The 17,964-nt window shown below is 44.4% G+C and overlaps 1 protein-coding gene across 1 annotated transcript in view; it reads left to right on the top strand.

Moving 5' to 3' along the window:
* atrnl1a (attractin-like 1a) overlaps positions 1-17,964 on the top strand; it is a 229,704-nt gene that overhangs the window by 60,455 nt on the left and 151,285 nt on the right. Inside the window, exons 19-21 of the mRNA XM_034552473.1 lie at positions 5,673-5,903; positions 6,047-6,184; positions 17,322-17,415. Coding sequence (XP_034408364.1) covers positions 5,673-5,903; positions 6,047-6,184; positions 17,322-17,415 — 463 coding nt within the window. The remainder of the gene's footprint in view (positions 1-5,672; positions 5,904-6,046; positions 6,185-17,321; positions 17,416-17,964) is intronic.

Here is a 17,964-nt window from a genome sequence, read left to right as displayed (position 1 = left end):
CTGCAGTCCGTAATTCAGGGTTCGTACGGTCATGGAAAAACCTGGAAAAGTCATGGAATTTTTAAAATGGTTATTTCCAGGCCTGGAAAAGTTTCATTTACGCTGAGTTTTAAATCATTGCTATGCTTTAAAAAAGAAAATATAAGGAGGCACACGCTCTCATACTTGCGGCGCTACATTTTCTCACTTTTTCATGTATACGCCGAGATTTCACAAAATGTTTGGTCATGGAAAATTGGTTTTAAAGTCATGGAAAAGTCATGGAAATCCATTGGTCAAACTGTGTATGAACCCTCCATATTGCAAAAGTCAGTGTACAGAAGAAGTATATAGTATGTGTATATATATATATATATATTAATATATATATATATATATATATATATATATATATATATATATGACATGTTGTTTTCCTGCGGTGGCTCTCAATGATGTTAAAGGGAGAATTATAGTCCTTTAAAAAATAGTTTGTTGACACTTTTTCAACCATTATAAATAACAGATGGTTGTGAAACGGCACCAGAAACAAAAAAATAAAGCAAAAATATTTCCGTTTAACACAAAACAGTAAAGCATGTTTATTTGAATCAAACAATATACAGTCCTCTGCCCTTTAGTCGTCTTTAAGTATGTATATGAAACACTGTGTTTGGGGACATTGTCCTCAAACGACCCGCGAACATTTCCAAAAGCTCACAGTCGGCACATTTAAACGTACGTTTACCTATTGAGATACGACGTGCAGAGATAAAACAAACAACAACATGTCGCCGTGCGACAGCGTACGGAAACATGTTGTTTTTTTGGTTGTTTTTTTTAGACATAACCATCATCTGGCTATCATATACTGTTGTAGCAGATTTCTTTTGATATTTTTTTTATTTTTACAGTTCACAGAGAAATAGGTTGATTTTCTCTGAGGCACAAAACACACGTGTGTGTGTGTGTGTGTGTGTGTGTGTGTGTGTGTGTGTGTGTGACGCTGCCTGTCTGCAGTTTTGAGGCTTCCTCCGGTATGAGAGGAGCGATGGATGAAGGCAGTTTATGGCATCTATACTTGATGTATTATGTAGCGGGGGAGGGTGTGTGTGTGTGTGTGTGTGTGTGTGTGTGTGTGTGTGAGGGGGGGGGCCTCAGTGACGTCAAGTACTGTAGGAGAACATGGAGCCATCCAGAGACGACGGCGGCGAAACATCCGGCACGTTGTGGATGTTTTGCTGCACGAAGACGCTGCTTAATGTTTTTCTCGTCGACAGAACTTTTTAAAGACCCCCCCCCCCCCCCCCCCCCTCCTCCCTGGTTCTCCGAGTGACGACGACGGCAACGCGTGAAAAAGTTTCGGAGCGAGTGATGTGGGTTTTTTTGTGGGTTTTTTTTTTCTCGTCTCTTTCCTGATTCGACCCAGTTACGGCGTTTGTGTTCCTTCTCTTGTCACATTGACGGAGGAGACCCCACAGATACGGGTTCTCCATGTGACCACACACACACACACACACACATATAAACACACACACACACACACACACACACACACGTATATTTTGACAGTTGAGTCGATGTGTATGTCAAAGCTCCTTGAAACTCGAACTGGCTTCTTTTAAATGGGTCTGTTTCATATTTTCACTACAGGGGGAAACAAAAGAAAAGATAATTGACTAAATAACGAATATGTACACGGCCATGACCCTTTCCGTATCACCAGTTCTCTGAAAATGGTTGTTTACATATGCAAATTAACCTTTTTTTAAGATATGTGTTATATTTAGATTTTTTTCCTGAAACTTGAACTTGTAATTATGTAACAGGCACGATAGACAAAATAGTCAAATAAAAGCCTATATGGGAATTTAAAGTTGTTTTTTTTCCTCCACCAATCTGGGTGAAAAAAATTGACCAAAATCTCACAATTGACCAGAGCATGAAAAATCTCGTTGTTTTTTTTTGCGTGTCGCATCTTAAGGTTCGTCGTCGTCCGTCTCCTCCTCCTTTTGTTGACGATGCTCAATTCTCCAGCCACTCCTCCCCAGTTTAATTGCTAAAGACGTACGTTAGTTTTCCTCTTGGCTCGCCCACAGAGGACGGAGAGAGAACAACGACCCGGGGAAAAAAACGAAGGTGGCATCGACGCGCTTTGAAAAATGCGCGAATCGGTGCGTCTCTAGTTTTCGTTTTCCACAAAGTAGCCGTCAGTCACTGCAGCGCCCCGTCTTTAGATCACATGTTGGCTTCTTAAACCACGAAACACACAGGCGCCATTCCAAAGAGGACGTTTTCATCTGGAAACGGCCTGCAGCTGATGTCGCGTAACAGCACGAGGTGCAGCTCCATCTTTTGACGCTGTTGGCTAAAAGCTGGCCTTGCCAAAAAAAAAAAAAAAAAGAGCCCGCAGCCACTCTGTCATCCTCCTCTATGCCCACGAGTCCACGAGATAGTGGGGAACGTGATATTATCAATAGAGAAAACCCCCCTCGGTTCAGCCAGCGAGCATCGGAGGACTCGGTGCTTTCTCTCACATCTGTGTAGCGGCGTTGAGTCGCGCCGGGTCCTCTGGGCCCCTTTCATCATATTTGTGGCGTTCAGGCAGATGCCTGCAACATTTAATGCATTTGCTGTCACGGGTTTTGACACGTCTCACAAATGAATTGCCGCGAAATGCGCCTTCGCAATGTGTGTTCGGGGGTTTAGGAGCAGGAGGAGGGGGGGGGGAGGGGAGGAGTGGAGTATGTGGGCAGAGATTAACTGTTGAAACTGTTCACTGAAGACGTGAAACGAGAACAGAATAATGTTTATAGGTAGAAAGATCCGTCTTGAACCAAGGCTTAAAATAAAAATATTATATATATTATTATGAATATGTATTAAAGTGAGGAAGTATATATTATAAATATATATATATATATATATATATGAATATATATTAAAGTGACGAAGTATATATTATAAATATATATATAATATGAATATATATTAAAGTGAGGAAGTATATATTATAAATATATATATAATATGAATATATATTAAAGTGAGGAAGTATATACTATAAATATATATAATATGAATATATATTAAAGTGAGGAAGTATATATTATAAATATATATAAATATATATATATTATGAATATATATATATATATATATATATATATATATTAAAGTGAGGAAGTATATATTATAAATATATATAAATATATATATTATGAATATATATATATATATTAAAGTGAGGAAGTATATGTTATAAATATATATTATGAATATATATTAAAGTGAGGAAGTATATATTATAAATATATATTCATATATATTATGAATATATATTAAAGTGAGGAAGTATATATTATTAATATATATTAATATATATATTATGAATATATATTAAAGTGAGGAAGTATATATTATAAATAGATATTAATAAATAGATATTTTTCTGAATTAAATGGTGCAATGTCCATTTGCTACCTCCAGTGTATCCAAAAGCAGATTTTTGTGAAGTATTAAAGAGAAGTTTCCATATTAGTGTCTCTCGGGTGTAAAAAAGGGGCAAAAACGTTGTTTTTCATACACTGATCAATTATAAGATTTCGGGCTGTTCTGAGAGGTAGGAAATCGTCCAAGATACACATTTATGTTTCTATCTCACGACGTTGTCTCTTGGCGTCTGCAGATTCACCAACATTTATGAAAACTAGCTGCCACAAAGCGGATGCAGATTGGATAAACTAATTTAAAGATAAATGAAGGCACATTTGAATTTCTTGCAATCTGAATGATATTTGAGAAATTATGAACAGTCCTGTGGTATATTTGTTGGTGCATTAAAGTATTGGGTGTATAACAATATGTTGTCTTGTACCCCCACGGTGAGGTGCATTATGGGATATTCTGTGGAACTGCCTCTCTTTGAAGCGTTGACTCTTAGCGGAGAAGGAAAAGGAGGGAGGAAATGAGGGGAGGAGGAGACGAAAAGGAGCAGATGAAGAGTGCCTTCTCTTTGTGATTCCATTCATGCCCAAAGTGTATTAAAGTCATCCAGAAGGGGGAAAAAAAGAAAATCTAATTAAATTTTTTTTTTTTAAAAAGACAGGAAATGAGGAAGAAGAGGGCGAGAGAGGGGAAGACGGCCAAAAAGATGCAAAAGGGGAGGATTAAAATGTGGCAGACGGGAGATAAAGAGAGAGAGAGAGAGAGATGAAGAGAGAGAGAGAGAGAGACTGAGAGAGAGAGAAGAAGTTTGTAATTATAAAAGGGGGCCGAGAGAACAAATGAATCAGCATTGCTGCAGTTGAATAATGCAACGGTGGGAAACACACACACACGCACACACACACACACACACACACACACACACAGACACACAGAGGGCATGGTGGGGGGGGGGTATTTCAAGCCGAGCTAGCTAGCAGGGACACGGAGAACACAAGAGAAAGAGATCCACGTTCCCGCGAGAACATCTGTGGCTTATGGAAATGGCTCGTGTTCAAAAAGAGAAACAAACTTCTGGGAGGAATAAAATGCAAATTGTTTCTCGACGCTGCATTCGTGAAAAAAAACAAAAAAAACACCTCGGCGGGCTCGCACAACACACACCTCGGATAACTCCTCTCAACCCTTTTTTTTTTTTTCTCTCTCTCTCTCTCTCTCTCTCTCTTTAATAAATGCACGATGACAGGAAGACACGTGAAAGATTAAAAAACGAGGCCACACTCCTTGATTTCTTATTCTTCTCACTTATCGCCACAGTATTGAATGCCATACCATAAAGAAAAGTGTCGTTTTTTATTTTTTTATTTTCTTTTTTACAATTTGCAGCAGCGATGTGTTTTTTTGAACGTCACATCCACTTTGTGAATACAAATGCATTCCTCCACCCGCTCATGGTGTCGGAAAACAAAAAGTCCATTTGGTTATTAATGTTGAGGGTCAAAGAGAAGGTGAGAACATGAGAGGAGGAGGATCACTGGAGGTGTTTACTGTGTTCCTGCTCCTAGCCTGTGGCTGTTTGGATTAACTATATATATATATATATAGTGTGAAGGACAGACTGGTCAGAAAGCACCTTAAAGACGCTTAATGCGAGGTCTTCTTCCATTACAACACTGCAGAAAGGCAGATATAGCTTATATAATATAGCAGCGCTAACATAAGTCTGAGCGATGCGTTCAAGGTCAATTATTTATTTTTTTAGGCCTTTTCGTCTTTCAGATTCGTGGAAAAGGAAACATCCAAAATACACATTGAGGTGTTTATTTTGTCTGTTTTTCTTGTATTTATCCTAAATTCACCAAAAGACAGCATTAGATAATACCTCATTTGCATATTTACTAAAAGAGTTAAAGAAAAAAACCCAACTGGATCCGCTTCATGGTGACATGTTTAACCTAGAGTCTTTTCTATTTCTATTCTGAAGGTTTCTACCGAGACGTTTGTTCATATATCATCCTTTTGTCTCATCTTGGCACTCGGTGGTTTTGTTCCTCTGTAAGTTTGAGTATAAGTGAACAATATTTGCCATTTTGATGTTGTTGTGAACAATTATCAATAGAAAAAATGTCTTCCAACTAACTCTTAAGCTTCTTTGTCCATTTGTGAGCAAAACTGGAACCCCAACATACGTTTTCCTCACTTTAATTACTTTAATTTCTGACTTTTTCCGTCCCCCCTCCTCACAGCCCAGAACTGTTCAGGTCTGAGGACGTGCGTCGAGTGTTTGGAGAGGACGGAGTGCGGTTGGTGCGGCGATCCCAGTAACACCGGCAAGGGTGTTTGCATGGAGGGGTCCTACCGGGGGCCCATGAAGCCCGCCGGGCCCCCGGACCGACCACGAGACAGGGACATGGTGTTGGATCAGGGTCTCTGCTCGTCCGATAGAGGCTTCAACTGGGCCTTCATCCAATGTCCCGGTGAGTCAATCTGTTTGGTAACACATTCTACCAATACAATCAATCTTCATGATGGGGGGGCGGGGGGGATTTGTTGCATCAGATCTTCCCAATAAGTGTATCTCATGTGTGTGTGTGTGTGTGTGTGTGTGATGTCCTCCCAGCGTGCCAGTGTAACGGTCACAGCAGGTGTGTGAACGGCAGCGTGTGCGAGCACTGTGGGAACCTGACGGCAGGGATGCACTGCCAGAGCTGCATGGCCGGTTACTATGGCGACCCCACCAACGGAGGGAAGTGCAACGGTGAGTGCAAAAGATCACAGGGCCCATTGTTTTATTTGTTTACATTTTTTAATGTTTTGGGAGCTGCAAAAGTGTCTTTCTCTTTATTTTGTCCTCTTTTGTCCTGAAAGGCGTTGAAACGTGGGGGAGAATTCATCTTTTTTTTATTTTTCCCCTTCTAACGCAGCAACCTGCCTTCTTTTCAAATCCCCTCACCTTTAAAACACTTCCTTGAACCAAGCGGATCGCTCGGAGAAACAAGTTCCGCAGCGCTCCGTCACAGAGAGAAGTAACCAAAGTTAGAGACTTGAAACTCCATATTTGAGCCGTCTGTCTCTCCGACCACGTTCTTGCCTCTGAAACGCTCTCACGGGCTCGCTGCGGTACACGCAAACGTCCTGACGGGGGCAGTGCGTAAAAGCTGTGCAGGGGGGGCGGGCCTTTTTTTTGTTTTCCTTTGCAGAGCGCTGGAGACTCAGAGAGAGAGAGAGAAAGAGAGAGAGACTTGGGAAGATGGTGCCGATGAAGGTGCATCACGCTTCATGTGCAGCGAGGCCCCCGCAGCCAAATGTGTGAGAGTTAAATAACAAAGAGAGCAGTAGCCGGGCTTTAGGGGATGGTGTGTGATACAGTTTGGGCCTGGATGGGGAAGCGTAGTGAGTGAGTGAGTGAGGGAGTGAGGGAGTGCTGGAGTGTGTGTTAGGAGTGTGTGTGTGTGTGTGTGTGTGTGTGCAGTAACATCACTCTCGCATGCGACAGATGTGCTTTTTGGCTCGGCGGCGGCGTGGCATTAAATCGCTCTTAATCATTTTCTTATTTCCTGAGTTGACTGGCGGCTCCTCACAGCGAGCGAGGGAGTGAGCGCTGATAGATGCACGCCCCCCTCTCTCTCTCTCTCTCTCTCTCTCTCTCCCCCCCACACACACACACACACACACACACACATGGTCGACACCTCTTTTAATGCCTCCTTTCCTTTTTATTGTTCAGGCCATATTTGTTCTAATCTCTCTCGTCTCCTTACCTTTTCCCACCTCTCCTCTTCTCTCCCCCTTTTTTCTGCCCCGCTTCTTCCTTTTGCTTTCCTTCCCCCTCTTCTTTTCTTCATTCTCTTTCGTTCCTCTCCTCGCTTCTTGACTGCTCTCATCCTCTCGTTTCTTCCTCTCATTTCTCTTTCTTTCTTTCGCCTTTTTTCTTCCACCCTCCCCTTTCGCCCGTGTCCTGTTGGTTTATTTTATCCTCATCTCATCTCCTCTCCTTGGATTTCCTCTCCTCCCCAGTAATCAGGTGGTTAAACTGGATTTTGGAGCGAGGCGGCTGTCATTGGTTCTCGCCTCCCTGGAGCACTGACCAGACGCATCCATCCACCTCCATCCGGCTCCTACCTTCCACCCCTCACACCTTCATTTGTCCCTCTTTCACTCCCTCTACGCTCCTGTCGTTCCCTCTCACAGTTCTCAATAAGTCTCTGTCCTAAATAGTTCAACCGTCCATCAATCCGTTCCTCCTCCTCCTCCACTCTGGCTATAGAAAGGACCTCTCGATTTACCTTGAGCTAAATGGCCGGGAGGCAATGGCGTGTGGCCGATTGGAGGACTGAATGATAGCGAGGCGGCTTTCGTGGCTACCGGGGAGGAAGGCCTTCGGCTCGTAGGGTTGTTACAAGGATGGACGGGTCAGGGAGGCAGTGGGGGGAGGGAAAGGGGGGAGACGGACGGAGAGAGAGAGAGAGAGAGAGAGAGAGAGAGGAGGCAACAGGGACAAAGACGTGGCAGAAAAAACAGATGAGACCATGTGGCGAGATACACAAGGTTAATATCGGTGGAAGAGGACGGTTGCTCTTGGATGGAGAGACGATGGAGGAATAGAGGAGGAGATGGAGGGATGAAAAGAGGAGGAGATGGAGGACAGACAGAGGAGAGAAGAGGGGAGTCCGTCCGTTCCCCCCTGTCCCTTTGACAGATGATTAACTAACCTTGTCAAATCGGGATGAAGTGTGTGTGAGTGTGTGTGTGTGTGTGTTACATTAGCGCCCCTTTTCTCTGAATGGACCGTTCACCTTGTCCTGCACACGTACCAAATCAAACGCACTCGTGTCGACCTTCAGCCGACGTCGTGTTGCAACGTCCGTCGAGACATTTGCACCTTTTTTTTTTAGTTTTTTTTTTTAAGAGGAGAACGTTGCATTTGAAAGGCTGACTGGAAAAAAAAACATCCACGCTTTTAATCACCTGCATCTCTTTTATGCACGCATAAGTAGACAGACTGATGTTTTAGAAAAATATATATATATTTGTTGGATGTATTGCAACCACACGGGTGTCACTGAACGGTTGTGTGCTCTCTGTCGGGGTGTTGCAGAAGCTCCGCCTCCTCAGAGATGTAAGGTGCTGCAGGGTGGGGGAGGTACCGCACCACCTCACATCTCCGAGGAGGCGGAGCTTGTCAGATAAGTAGGAAGACGCGACACGAAGATCGCTACGGTCTACTTAAAATAGCCTCAACAACACTTTGGGACACACACACACACACACACACACACACACACACACACACACACACACACACTCTGTTCATTGTGAATTGAATGCTTTCGGGTTTTTTTGTGGGTTTTTTTGCACTATTGTTCAGACTTGAGAAGCAATTTGGAGATGTCACTTTATGATCCGGGGATATGGGGGTCGACATTTTTCACGCTGTTTTCTGACATTTCACCCACCAAACATTTAATAGAAAGATAATTTAAAGATGAATCGCTATTGTGGGGGGAAAGGATTCTTTCTATAAGAAGTTATATTCTATAAGGAGTTAACGTAGGCATCGTAGGAGCTAAGAACAACCTAAAGCACGCCATGTTTAATTGTCTACTTTACTCTAAATGAGACCATCATGTACTAAACGAACATCACGCTGTATTGAAGAAGACTTGAAACTAGAGATTGAGACCAAAAACTCATGTCTACAATGTTTACTGAGGGGATGAATCAAGAGAGGAGTAGAGTCATTTCCTCATAGACTTCTATACAACCAGAGGAGTCGCCCCCTGGCGGTCATTAGAAAGAATGCACGTTCCCAGGCCTTGTGTTATTTCTCTCTGTGCTTGTTATCTTTTGCAGCGCTTAAGCACCACGCTCCTCTGCCACCAGCACCTCATGCCGAACACTGTTTTTATTGCTTCCATAAATTTGGTCGGATCCCCGGGTCCGCCTCGCTCTCTATCTCTCTATGTCTCTCTCTCTCTCTCTCTCTCTCTCTCTCCCCGCATTACCTCACTCGCCGTCTCTCATACACGGAAACACAAGTCAAAAAGTCGCCGCCGGGTCGTTTTTCAAGTCGCATTATCTTTTTCTATTTTTTGGGGGGGGGTTGGTTGCACCCCTGACCTTTTTTTTTATTTCTTTTCTTCTATTTTGCAGCCAAAATGAAATGTTTACAGGATATTTATAATGCACGTGATGCACGTGTACAAAGGCAATGACGACGAGCCTACAGTTCATTTACGATCCCTCCCTCGGCACCGTGGGAAGTTGGCTCGCGGCGTTTTGACGGTTTCCTCTCGTCGTATATATTTACGATTCTTCGCAGGTTCACGTCGTTTGTACGCCCCCTTCTGGCGTTTCGGAGATTTTCGCCCTCCATCCAGCCCGAGCGAGAGTGTAGACGAGGCTTTAGAGTTCAATTTAAGGTGAAGAAGCTGACTTTTAGCATTCGAACGTTCACAAAAACTGCAACCGACCGCCAGTTGGGTATGGCAGGGCTCCCCCTTATTCCTAAAAGGCGTTGCATTTATTCATCTTTTTAAAAAAATAAATGAAAAGATTGACCAAATTTACCAGGATTGGTCGTGTGGGAACGGGGACCGAGGACTGTCCTCTATCTGCAGCCATGATGGGAGGTGGTGGTGGTGGAGGTGCAGTTCATGGTGGTGTCACCCCCACCATCTTTAACAAAGGTCTCCAGTGACATCGCCGGTTTTCGTTGTTCGGGTATTAAGACCCGTTTACTATCACAAGAGGTCGCTCGTCTGGAAAAAGCTGTGAAACAGATCGTTATTCAGCATTTCAACAAGTGACCAACGCCGTTGTTTTCTGCTAATGGTCTCGTATGTCTTGGTTCACCCCCCCCCTCTCTCCGTGCCCCCTCACTGTGAGGGTTTTGAAGTACGAGTCACTAAGCAGGGGGGCCCACAGCGGGAGTTCTTTCTAAATTTGTGTTTAGTGTCGCGCAGCCACAGAGATGTTGAGTGCCGTCTCCGCGAGCAACTGGCAACACAGCAGCCTCACTGAGAGACGGGGACAGGCAGGACAGCAGGTGTGTGTGTGTGTGTGTGTGTGTGTGTGTGTGTGTGTGTGTGTGTGTGTGTGTGTGTGTGTGTGTGTGTGTGTGTGTGTGTGTGTGTGTGTGTGTGTGTGTGTGTGTGTGTGTGATGGATCAGAGCCAGCTGTTGTTGAGCTTCAGCAGCGGTAGAGCAGCAGACAAAAGGATGCTGCCTGCAGAGTCGCTCCAGTCGGTCTTCTCTGTGGAGAAGCTGCCAAATCCACACACACACTCTCTCTCTCTCTCTCTCTCTCTCTCTCTCTCTCTCTCTCTGTGTGTGTGTGTGTATAAATATATAGATACATATTGTATTTCTTTGTATTTTTTGGGGCTTTCTAAATATGCGTTGTGTGTGTGTGTGTGTGTGTGTGTGTACCTGTGGCAGAAGTACCCAGCATTCTCAGCGGTATCCAGTCATCTTCCCTCTGGCAGCTCTATTCCTGGCTTCAGCTTGGTCAACAAACGGGCTGCTTAGAAAAAAGAAGACACACACACACACACACACACGCGCGCACAAAGCCACACTCTTACAAATGATTCTGTAAATATGATTTTAAACGGCTTTTGAATCCCTTTTTACTTTCTTTTTTTTTCGATCTCCAGTCAGCCGTTCGCCGTGCGTTCATTCACGGCTTCCAGTTCACGCCAACGTTAACCGGGGCAAAGTAAATATAACCGGCTCCTGTTCGGTCACGTCTGTCAAACGGTATGTGTTGAATAAAAATGACATATTTAGTCTTAACGTTGACAACTTGCTCGCACACAGAACCTTAATAAAGCACTAAAAAAGGAGGGCTTTTAAATCAAATGAGGACCATAAAGAGAAGAGCATCCACTCAGATCCATCGTCATACAACTTATTAGATGTCTGAACACTTTCATACAGAATTTTGGGTTTTCAAATGGAAACGCCCACTCAAAAAAAAAAAAATATTGCTTATGTCAGTGGAGTCTGGTGGCTTTGATAAAATAACCATAAAACTGCAGCAGAATACAGTGTTTTGGGCCTTTTGTTAAAGTTTTAAGTGTATGTTCACCCCTTTTAAAGGCTGACACTGTATATGTTTATCAGATATAGTTATTTTTGCGTGATACATTTACGAGGCCGCTGTCTATTAATCTAAAAATTATTGAAACTTTGAAAAGGTTCGGGGGATCAGAAGAAAAGAAAGACAGCTGAGCAAAGGAGTCTCTATTCAAGTGTGTGTGTGTGTGTGTGTGTGTGTGTGTGTGTGTGTGTGTGTGTGTTTCCACATATTTTACAGACTTCCCACCTCTTTCCTGTGATGTTTTGCCCCCTTCGCCCTCGACCCTTCCCCATCATCCCTTCATTAAACATATGAATATGAAGCCATGTCCTCGCTTATCGAGCCAAACTGCCCCGTCTGTGGAACTGGACAAAGAAAAAAAGGCCCGAGTCAGCAGTTGTTGGAAGGTGACATTGATGGTGATGAAGATGACGGAGTGGGGGGGGGGGGGGGGGGGTAAAAAAAAATATTCTTAGCGATGAGCGTGTGTTTGATCATAATCTTTTTTGGGGGGGGAGAGATGGCAAAGTAGGGCTTTAGTGCCACGACGAAGAGAAAAGGGAAGATCGGAAAAAACGGGACATTTTGAGAGCGGTGTGTTTTGAAAAATAAGTCGAGTGGACGAAGGATCAACACAAACCGCCACTTTGTTTCATTAGTGTGTGAAATGTTGCATCTCAGGAGGGCTTGAAGAGACAAAAGAGGAGGGTTAGTACAATCGGGAGTGTGAGAAAAATAATGCTTATAATAAGTTTAAAAAAAAGGAAAGTATGAAAATGAGCATACGCCCCCTTTTAGTAATTAGTATTCCTAGTAATTATACTTGACGATTCTGCAGGATTAATTTCCAAATCCAGAGTTTACATCCCATCTCACTCTGAAAATGTTATTTTTTTCCCCCTCTAATCTTCAATAAAACGTTTTATTAAAAAAAAGAGTTTAATCGAACAGTAAAGCAGCATTTTTGATTGCCTCTCAACGGCTCTCAACATGGCTGCCGTCTTTTAGCCTGGCGGCTGGTAGCTCGTTTGCGCTAACGGCGTTACCAGTTCGAGCTCCGCGGGGGAAAAAAATTAAAAATAAAACGTGCTTAAAGAGCCCAACGGTGTTATTGTTATTTATATTATTACAGCACATGGTGGAGAAAACACGGGAAAGAATCAGCCTTCGGGTTATTTAGCTGCACGCTGCTGGTTTTTGGACGTGTGAGGAAGTGTGAACGCTTCAACGTGTCACTCTTTTTTGCAGGTGTGCACACTGACGCAACACACAGGCGCACATTTTCCAGCTGTGTAATATTCCACAGGAGGATTTCCTTATAGATCCCGATCAACACCTCTGGTCGGCGCGAACGCGTCGCACAAAGTTGCAAATATGTTTATATTATTATATGTCTTTTGTTTGTCATGGAGCGCTGAAAGTTTATTGTAAACGAGGTCTTTAAACCCAGCTCGTATGAAAAAATACTGTTTTTGTTTGCAGTATTTTTGATTTTATATTATTTTGAATACAAACCTAAACTAATCATCCTTTAAACTATAGGCCAGTTCCATTGCTTTTGAAGGTTCCTGTAAACACGTGGGTTTTTTTGTGCATTTTTATGCGTCTGCTTGGTTGTTGGACTATTTGTCCGCTCGACTGCATGAAGTCTTCAAACGGGAGTTATGTAAATGTCAACGCCGTCTGGTTATCCTTCTCTTTCCTTTCTCTCTTTCAAAGGGTTTAAAGGTTATTTTATTCACGGTGTGAACTCTTTGCTGAGCAGACGATGCTGCGGGAAAACTTGTTGAAAACATCCACTGAGCGATATTTAGCAGCAGCCGAGAAGGATTCACACAAAAAAACAACCCAAAAAAATAAATAAAAAAACATCTTTGAAAGGAACGTTAAACGCCACGAGAGCTCTTGATTTGTTCCTCCGCCATTAAGCTATCTTTGAGTTTCATAACCGCACGCCCCGTGGGAACGAGACGCAGCGGAGCGGATTGTCTCTGATGTCTACTTATTTCCTCATCTTTACCTGTCTGAGACACACACACACACACACACACACACACACACAGAGACGCAGACATTCAAATGCACCAGGCGTCTTGTGCGTCGTGCGTGTGCATGCAGAGGCAGCGGGGTGAGAAATTGGTCTATCTTCAGGGGGCTTCGCACAAGTCACGGGAAAAATGATTTGTATCAAATCAACTTTTTTCTTTTTTTTCTTTTTGCTAAAAGCTCAGGTTTCTTTGTAGCGCGGCTCCATTTTTTTCCCTGTGTTGTCAGCAAGTCTGTTTTCCGCATATTTCATTCATTCATGTTCTCTCGCTCCTTTATGAATCGCCTGCTACGACACCCCTTCACCTCCAGTTGTTCTCTCTCTCTCTCTCTCTCTCTCTCACCACCTCTCATATAGTCTCATTTGAGTTCTTTTTCTATCTCTCTAACTCTCTAACTACTTGACCCTTCTTCCCATTTGTTTCATCACCTCCATGAACATTGTAAACACGAGTTTATGGTCTCGAAGTCTTCTTCAACACAGCGTGACGTTCATCTAGTAAACAATTTAGAGTCAAACAGACCATAAAGCAGGGGGGTACGCTTTGCTATGAATGTGTTCAGTCAGACAGGCCTCATGATTAGATCTGAGATGACATTTTCAACAACTTTAAAGGGGAATGGAAATGTGCTTCTTCGCCGTCTTGCCTGAACGAGGTGCGTTCAAGTCCTCCGTTAGCGTGAACCAACATCAAAGGCATTAATGGGTTAATTAATGCAGTTCTATACGAGTTATAATAGAAGCTGCATGTGTCCGGTCGATTTGAGATGCATTTGATGATCTGAAAAACGAGTTATTAGAGTCAAGTGGAGGACTGGAGATGAAACGTCCAGAGTGGCTTTTCATCTCGTCAGTCTGCAGAGGAGGCGGAGGCCGGCGGTAGCAGGCCGCCGTCGCCGGTAGCAGGAGGCCGCCGGTAGCAGGAGGCCGCCGGTAGCAGGAGGCCGCCGGTATCAGGAGGCCGCCGGTATCAGGAGGCCGCCGGTAGCAGGAGGCCGCCGGTAGCAGGAGGCAGGCCGCCGCCGGTAGCAGGAGGCCGCCGGTATCAGGAGGCCGCCGGTAGCAGGAGGCCGCCGGTAGCAGGAGGCCGCCGGTAGCAGGAGGCCGCCGGTAGCAGGAGGCCGCCGGTAGCAGGCGGCAGGCCGCCGCCGGTAGCAGGAGGCCGCCGGTATCAGGAGGCCGCTAGCAGGAGGCCGCCGGTAGCAGGAGGCCGCCGGTAGCAGGAGGCCGCCGGTATCAGGAGGCCGCCGGTATCAGGAGGCCGCCGGTATCAGGAGGCCGCCGGTAGCAGGCCGCCGCCGGTAGCAGGAGGCCGCCGGTATCAGGAGGCCGCCGGTATCAGGAGGCTGCCGGTAGCTGGATGCCGTTTTGCTTTTTTTTGGGGGGGGTGTTTTTCTTTTGAGGAGAGCAGAGAGAAGTTAATGCACTTCTCTCTGCGACATGAATTTTGTCTCCGTTTCGCCGCGAGATCTGTAATAATTCAGACTTTTGTGTTTTGGAGGTCGCCTTGTCTGTTCGAGTGTCTCGGTTGTTTTTTAATTTTAATTTGGCCTTTTTGAGATGACAGCGAGATAGTGAAAGCTATATTTTTTTTTTTCTGCAGCGGCTTTTTTCTCAAGCGTCCATTGGCGAAGTCGGCGTGAGTTCATGAATACACATTTTCTGCAAGCCGTGTCCTTTGTATGCCTTTTGTCGACAGCTTGCTAAATCAATATTGTACAAACAGCGGGGGGGAGTTTACCCGAGCCGGCGCTAACACACCTGTGATTTTCCTATTATCTCAAAACCTTAAAAGCCACTTTTCGGTTACGGCTCCGCTATCTCCAGGACCCTCGCCGCTCGGTCGTGCATCTCGGGGGAGGGGGGGGGGGGGGGGGGGGGGGGTTCTCTTCTCTTTGAGTGATTTCCAGGTAATAAAATCGAATTTGTGTTTATTGTTTATCGTTGCCTCGTCCGCCTGTCATGCGTCTCTTGTCTAATTCGACTTGAAGAGCCCGCCTGACATTTAAACGCCCCCGCTGCGCCGACTTTGTTTTTTTTGTTTTTTAATGCCACTCAGAATCTAAATATCTAAAGTTGCGTTTAAATCCGCTCCCTTGTTTGTTTGTTTTTGTGATCAGATCAGAGCCTCTCTTCTTCCCCTCGCAGAGGAGGAGGAGAAGGAGGAGGAGGAGAAGGAGGAGGAGGAGAGGGTAGAAGAGGTTGTTTTTGCTCTCGTCTTTACCTTGAACCTGAACGCACCGCCGTTTTATTGCAGGAGCTGTCTCGCTGCCAATTGGAAGGAATAAGAACAAAAGCACAAAGTCAATTCGGCTGGAGAGGGACACATGGAGAGAGTTGCCACACACACACACACACACACACACACACACACACCGCAACACAAGGGTAGAGCGAACGTTCTTGTTTGTCTCTGCCATTAGTCACTCCATGCAAGTGATTTAGTGTCTAAATTACAGGCTCGGCTCCATGTGAATCATCCGGCTGCATCATGCTCTGCTTCTGCATAACAAAACGATTAAAAGGATTTGTTTTAAAAAAAATAAAAAAAACTCCACTCCCCCCCCCAAAAAAAACCCATCTCTGTGGCTAATCAGAAGCGAGCTAGCGACAATAAATACCTTCCAAAAGACACGTTTCACCATCCAGGATGTTACCCCACAAAAGTTCCAGAAGTCTTTCCTCCACTTTTGAATTGCCTGATTACACTCCAAATGTTGATAAATATTTCCACATTAGCTCATGTCCTTTCCCCCTGCTGGGCCGCCGATATCACAGATTGTTCGACTTGGCAGTCATCGTGATGACGGACGGGACGACGGACCAAAAAAACGAGGCTAAAGGAGAGAGCGGACGTCGGGACGCATTCAAGACTCCGATAATGAGCCAACAAGTTACGACGTTTCAATTTCAAAGGCAGCGATGTGTCGGTGTTGCGTTCGCAGCGGGTCTCTGCTGCCCCCAAGTGGCCCAAAAGAAGTTACGAGGGAGGAGCTTGGTGTCAGAAACAACAGAAAAACAACAAGGAAACAAGAGAAAAACAACGAGGAAACAAGAGAAAAACAACAAGGAAACAAGAGAAAAACAACAGAGAAAAACAACAAGGAAACAAGAGAAAAACAACGAGGAAACAAGAGAAAACAACAAGGAAACAAGAGAAAACAAGAGAAAAACAACAAGGAAACAAGAGAAAAACAACGAGGAAACAAGAGAAAACAAGGAAACAAGAGAAAAACAACAAGGAAACAAGAGAAAACATTCCCATCAGGAACTCGACATCTTTTAGTTAGAGTGGGAACGACTCAGAGCCACAACATGCTTTGGTGTTTCTCGGAAAGTGAGTGTTTTGTCCTTTCCTTTCCTACCGGCCTCACTCCCCCATCCCTCGTCTCCTCATTACGCTCCTCATTACGCACCTTTTTCTCCGTACCTCTCCTCTCCTCCCCCCCCCCCCCCCTCCCCCCCTCTACTCCTTCTCATCTCTCTTCCCCGTGCCGCCTCCCACGCTCTTTGTCTAGCATTTATTCCCTCAGCTGGAATATCTAACACGACGTCAAAAGGATTATTGTGTTGCAGGTTTTAGTGCGGGACGCTGAGCAGCGGTGCCGTGCCTTGCTCAAGGGCAGCTGCCCACCAGCTGTCTTTGTGAAGATGGAGACGGAGTCTGCTTTTGAAATGTCCGATATCAAATCTGAACACGTCTCTCTCTCTCTCTCTCTCTCTCTCTCTCTCTCTCTCTCTCCCTCTCCCCCTCTCTCTCCTGCAGGGTGCAAGTGCAACACCCATGCCGACGTGTGCCACGTCAACACCGGGAAGTGCTTCTGTACCACTAAAGGAATCAAGGGGGACCAGTGTCAGCTGTGAGTATGCCGTCATGTGACCGCAGTGTGAGTAAACACCCCCCCCCCCCCCATTACATAATAATAATAATTATTATTATTATTCTATAATTATTCTATTTGAACCGGCTCCTGACTGTGACATTACTCCCCGCAATCAATGACAAAATTTTTCTGACGGAGTTGCATTTCCTGTGAATAAGTCGTAGTAAAAGTCAACGTGTTATTTAATTTAATTAAATTAAATATGAAGCTACGGCAGGAAATGACAACCAGCTCGTAAAACTGCAAATATATAAGTATCAAAAGTACAAGAATACACTGATATGAAGCATTGCAATACTTTTCACCAGTGGGCAACATTGTTACTTTGATTTTAATTTAGTTTAGGAAAAGAGGTTATGACTCTAAATTGTTAATTAGTTTTTTTAGGAAGGCAGGAAAAACAATGATAGACACGCGCGTGTGTGTGTGCGTGTGCGTGTGCGTGTGCGTGTGCGTGTGCGTGTAGTGTAGGTTTTCATAAACTTGCTCTGTGATGGCAATCGCTCCCATTATATGACTAATGTG

Source organism: Cyclopterus lumpus, chromosome 15 (assembly GCF_009769545.1).
Source record: "Cyclopterus lumpus isolate fCycLum1 chromosome 15, fCycLum1.pri, whole genome shotgun sequence".
In the NCBI taxonomy this organism is placed as follows: Eukaryota; Metazoa; Chordata; class Actinopteri; order Perciformes; family Cyclopteridae; genus Cyclopterus; species Cyclopterus lumpus.
This window is presented reverse-complemented; position numbering and strand designations above follow the sequence as displayed.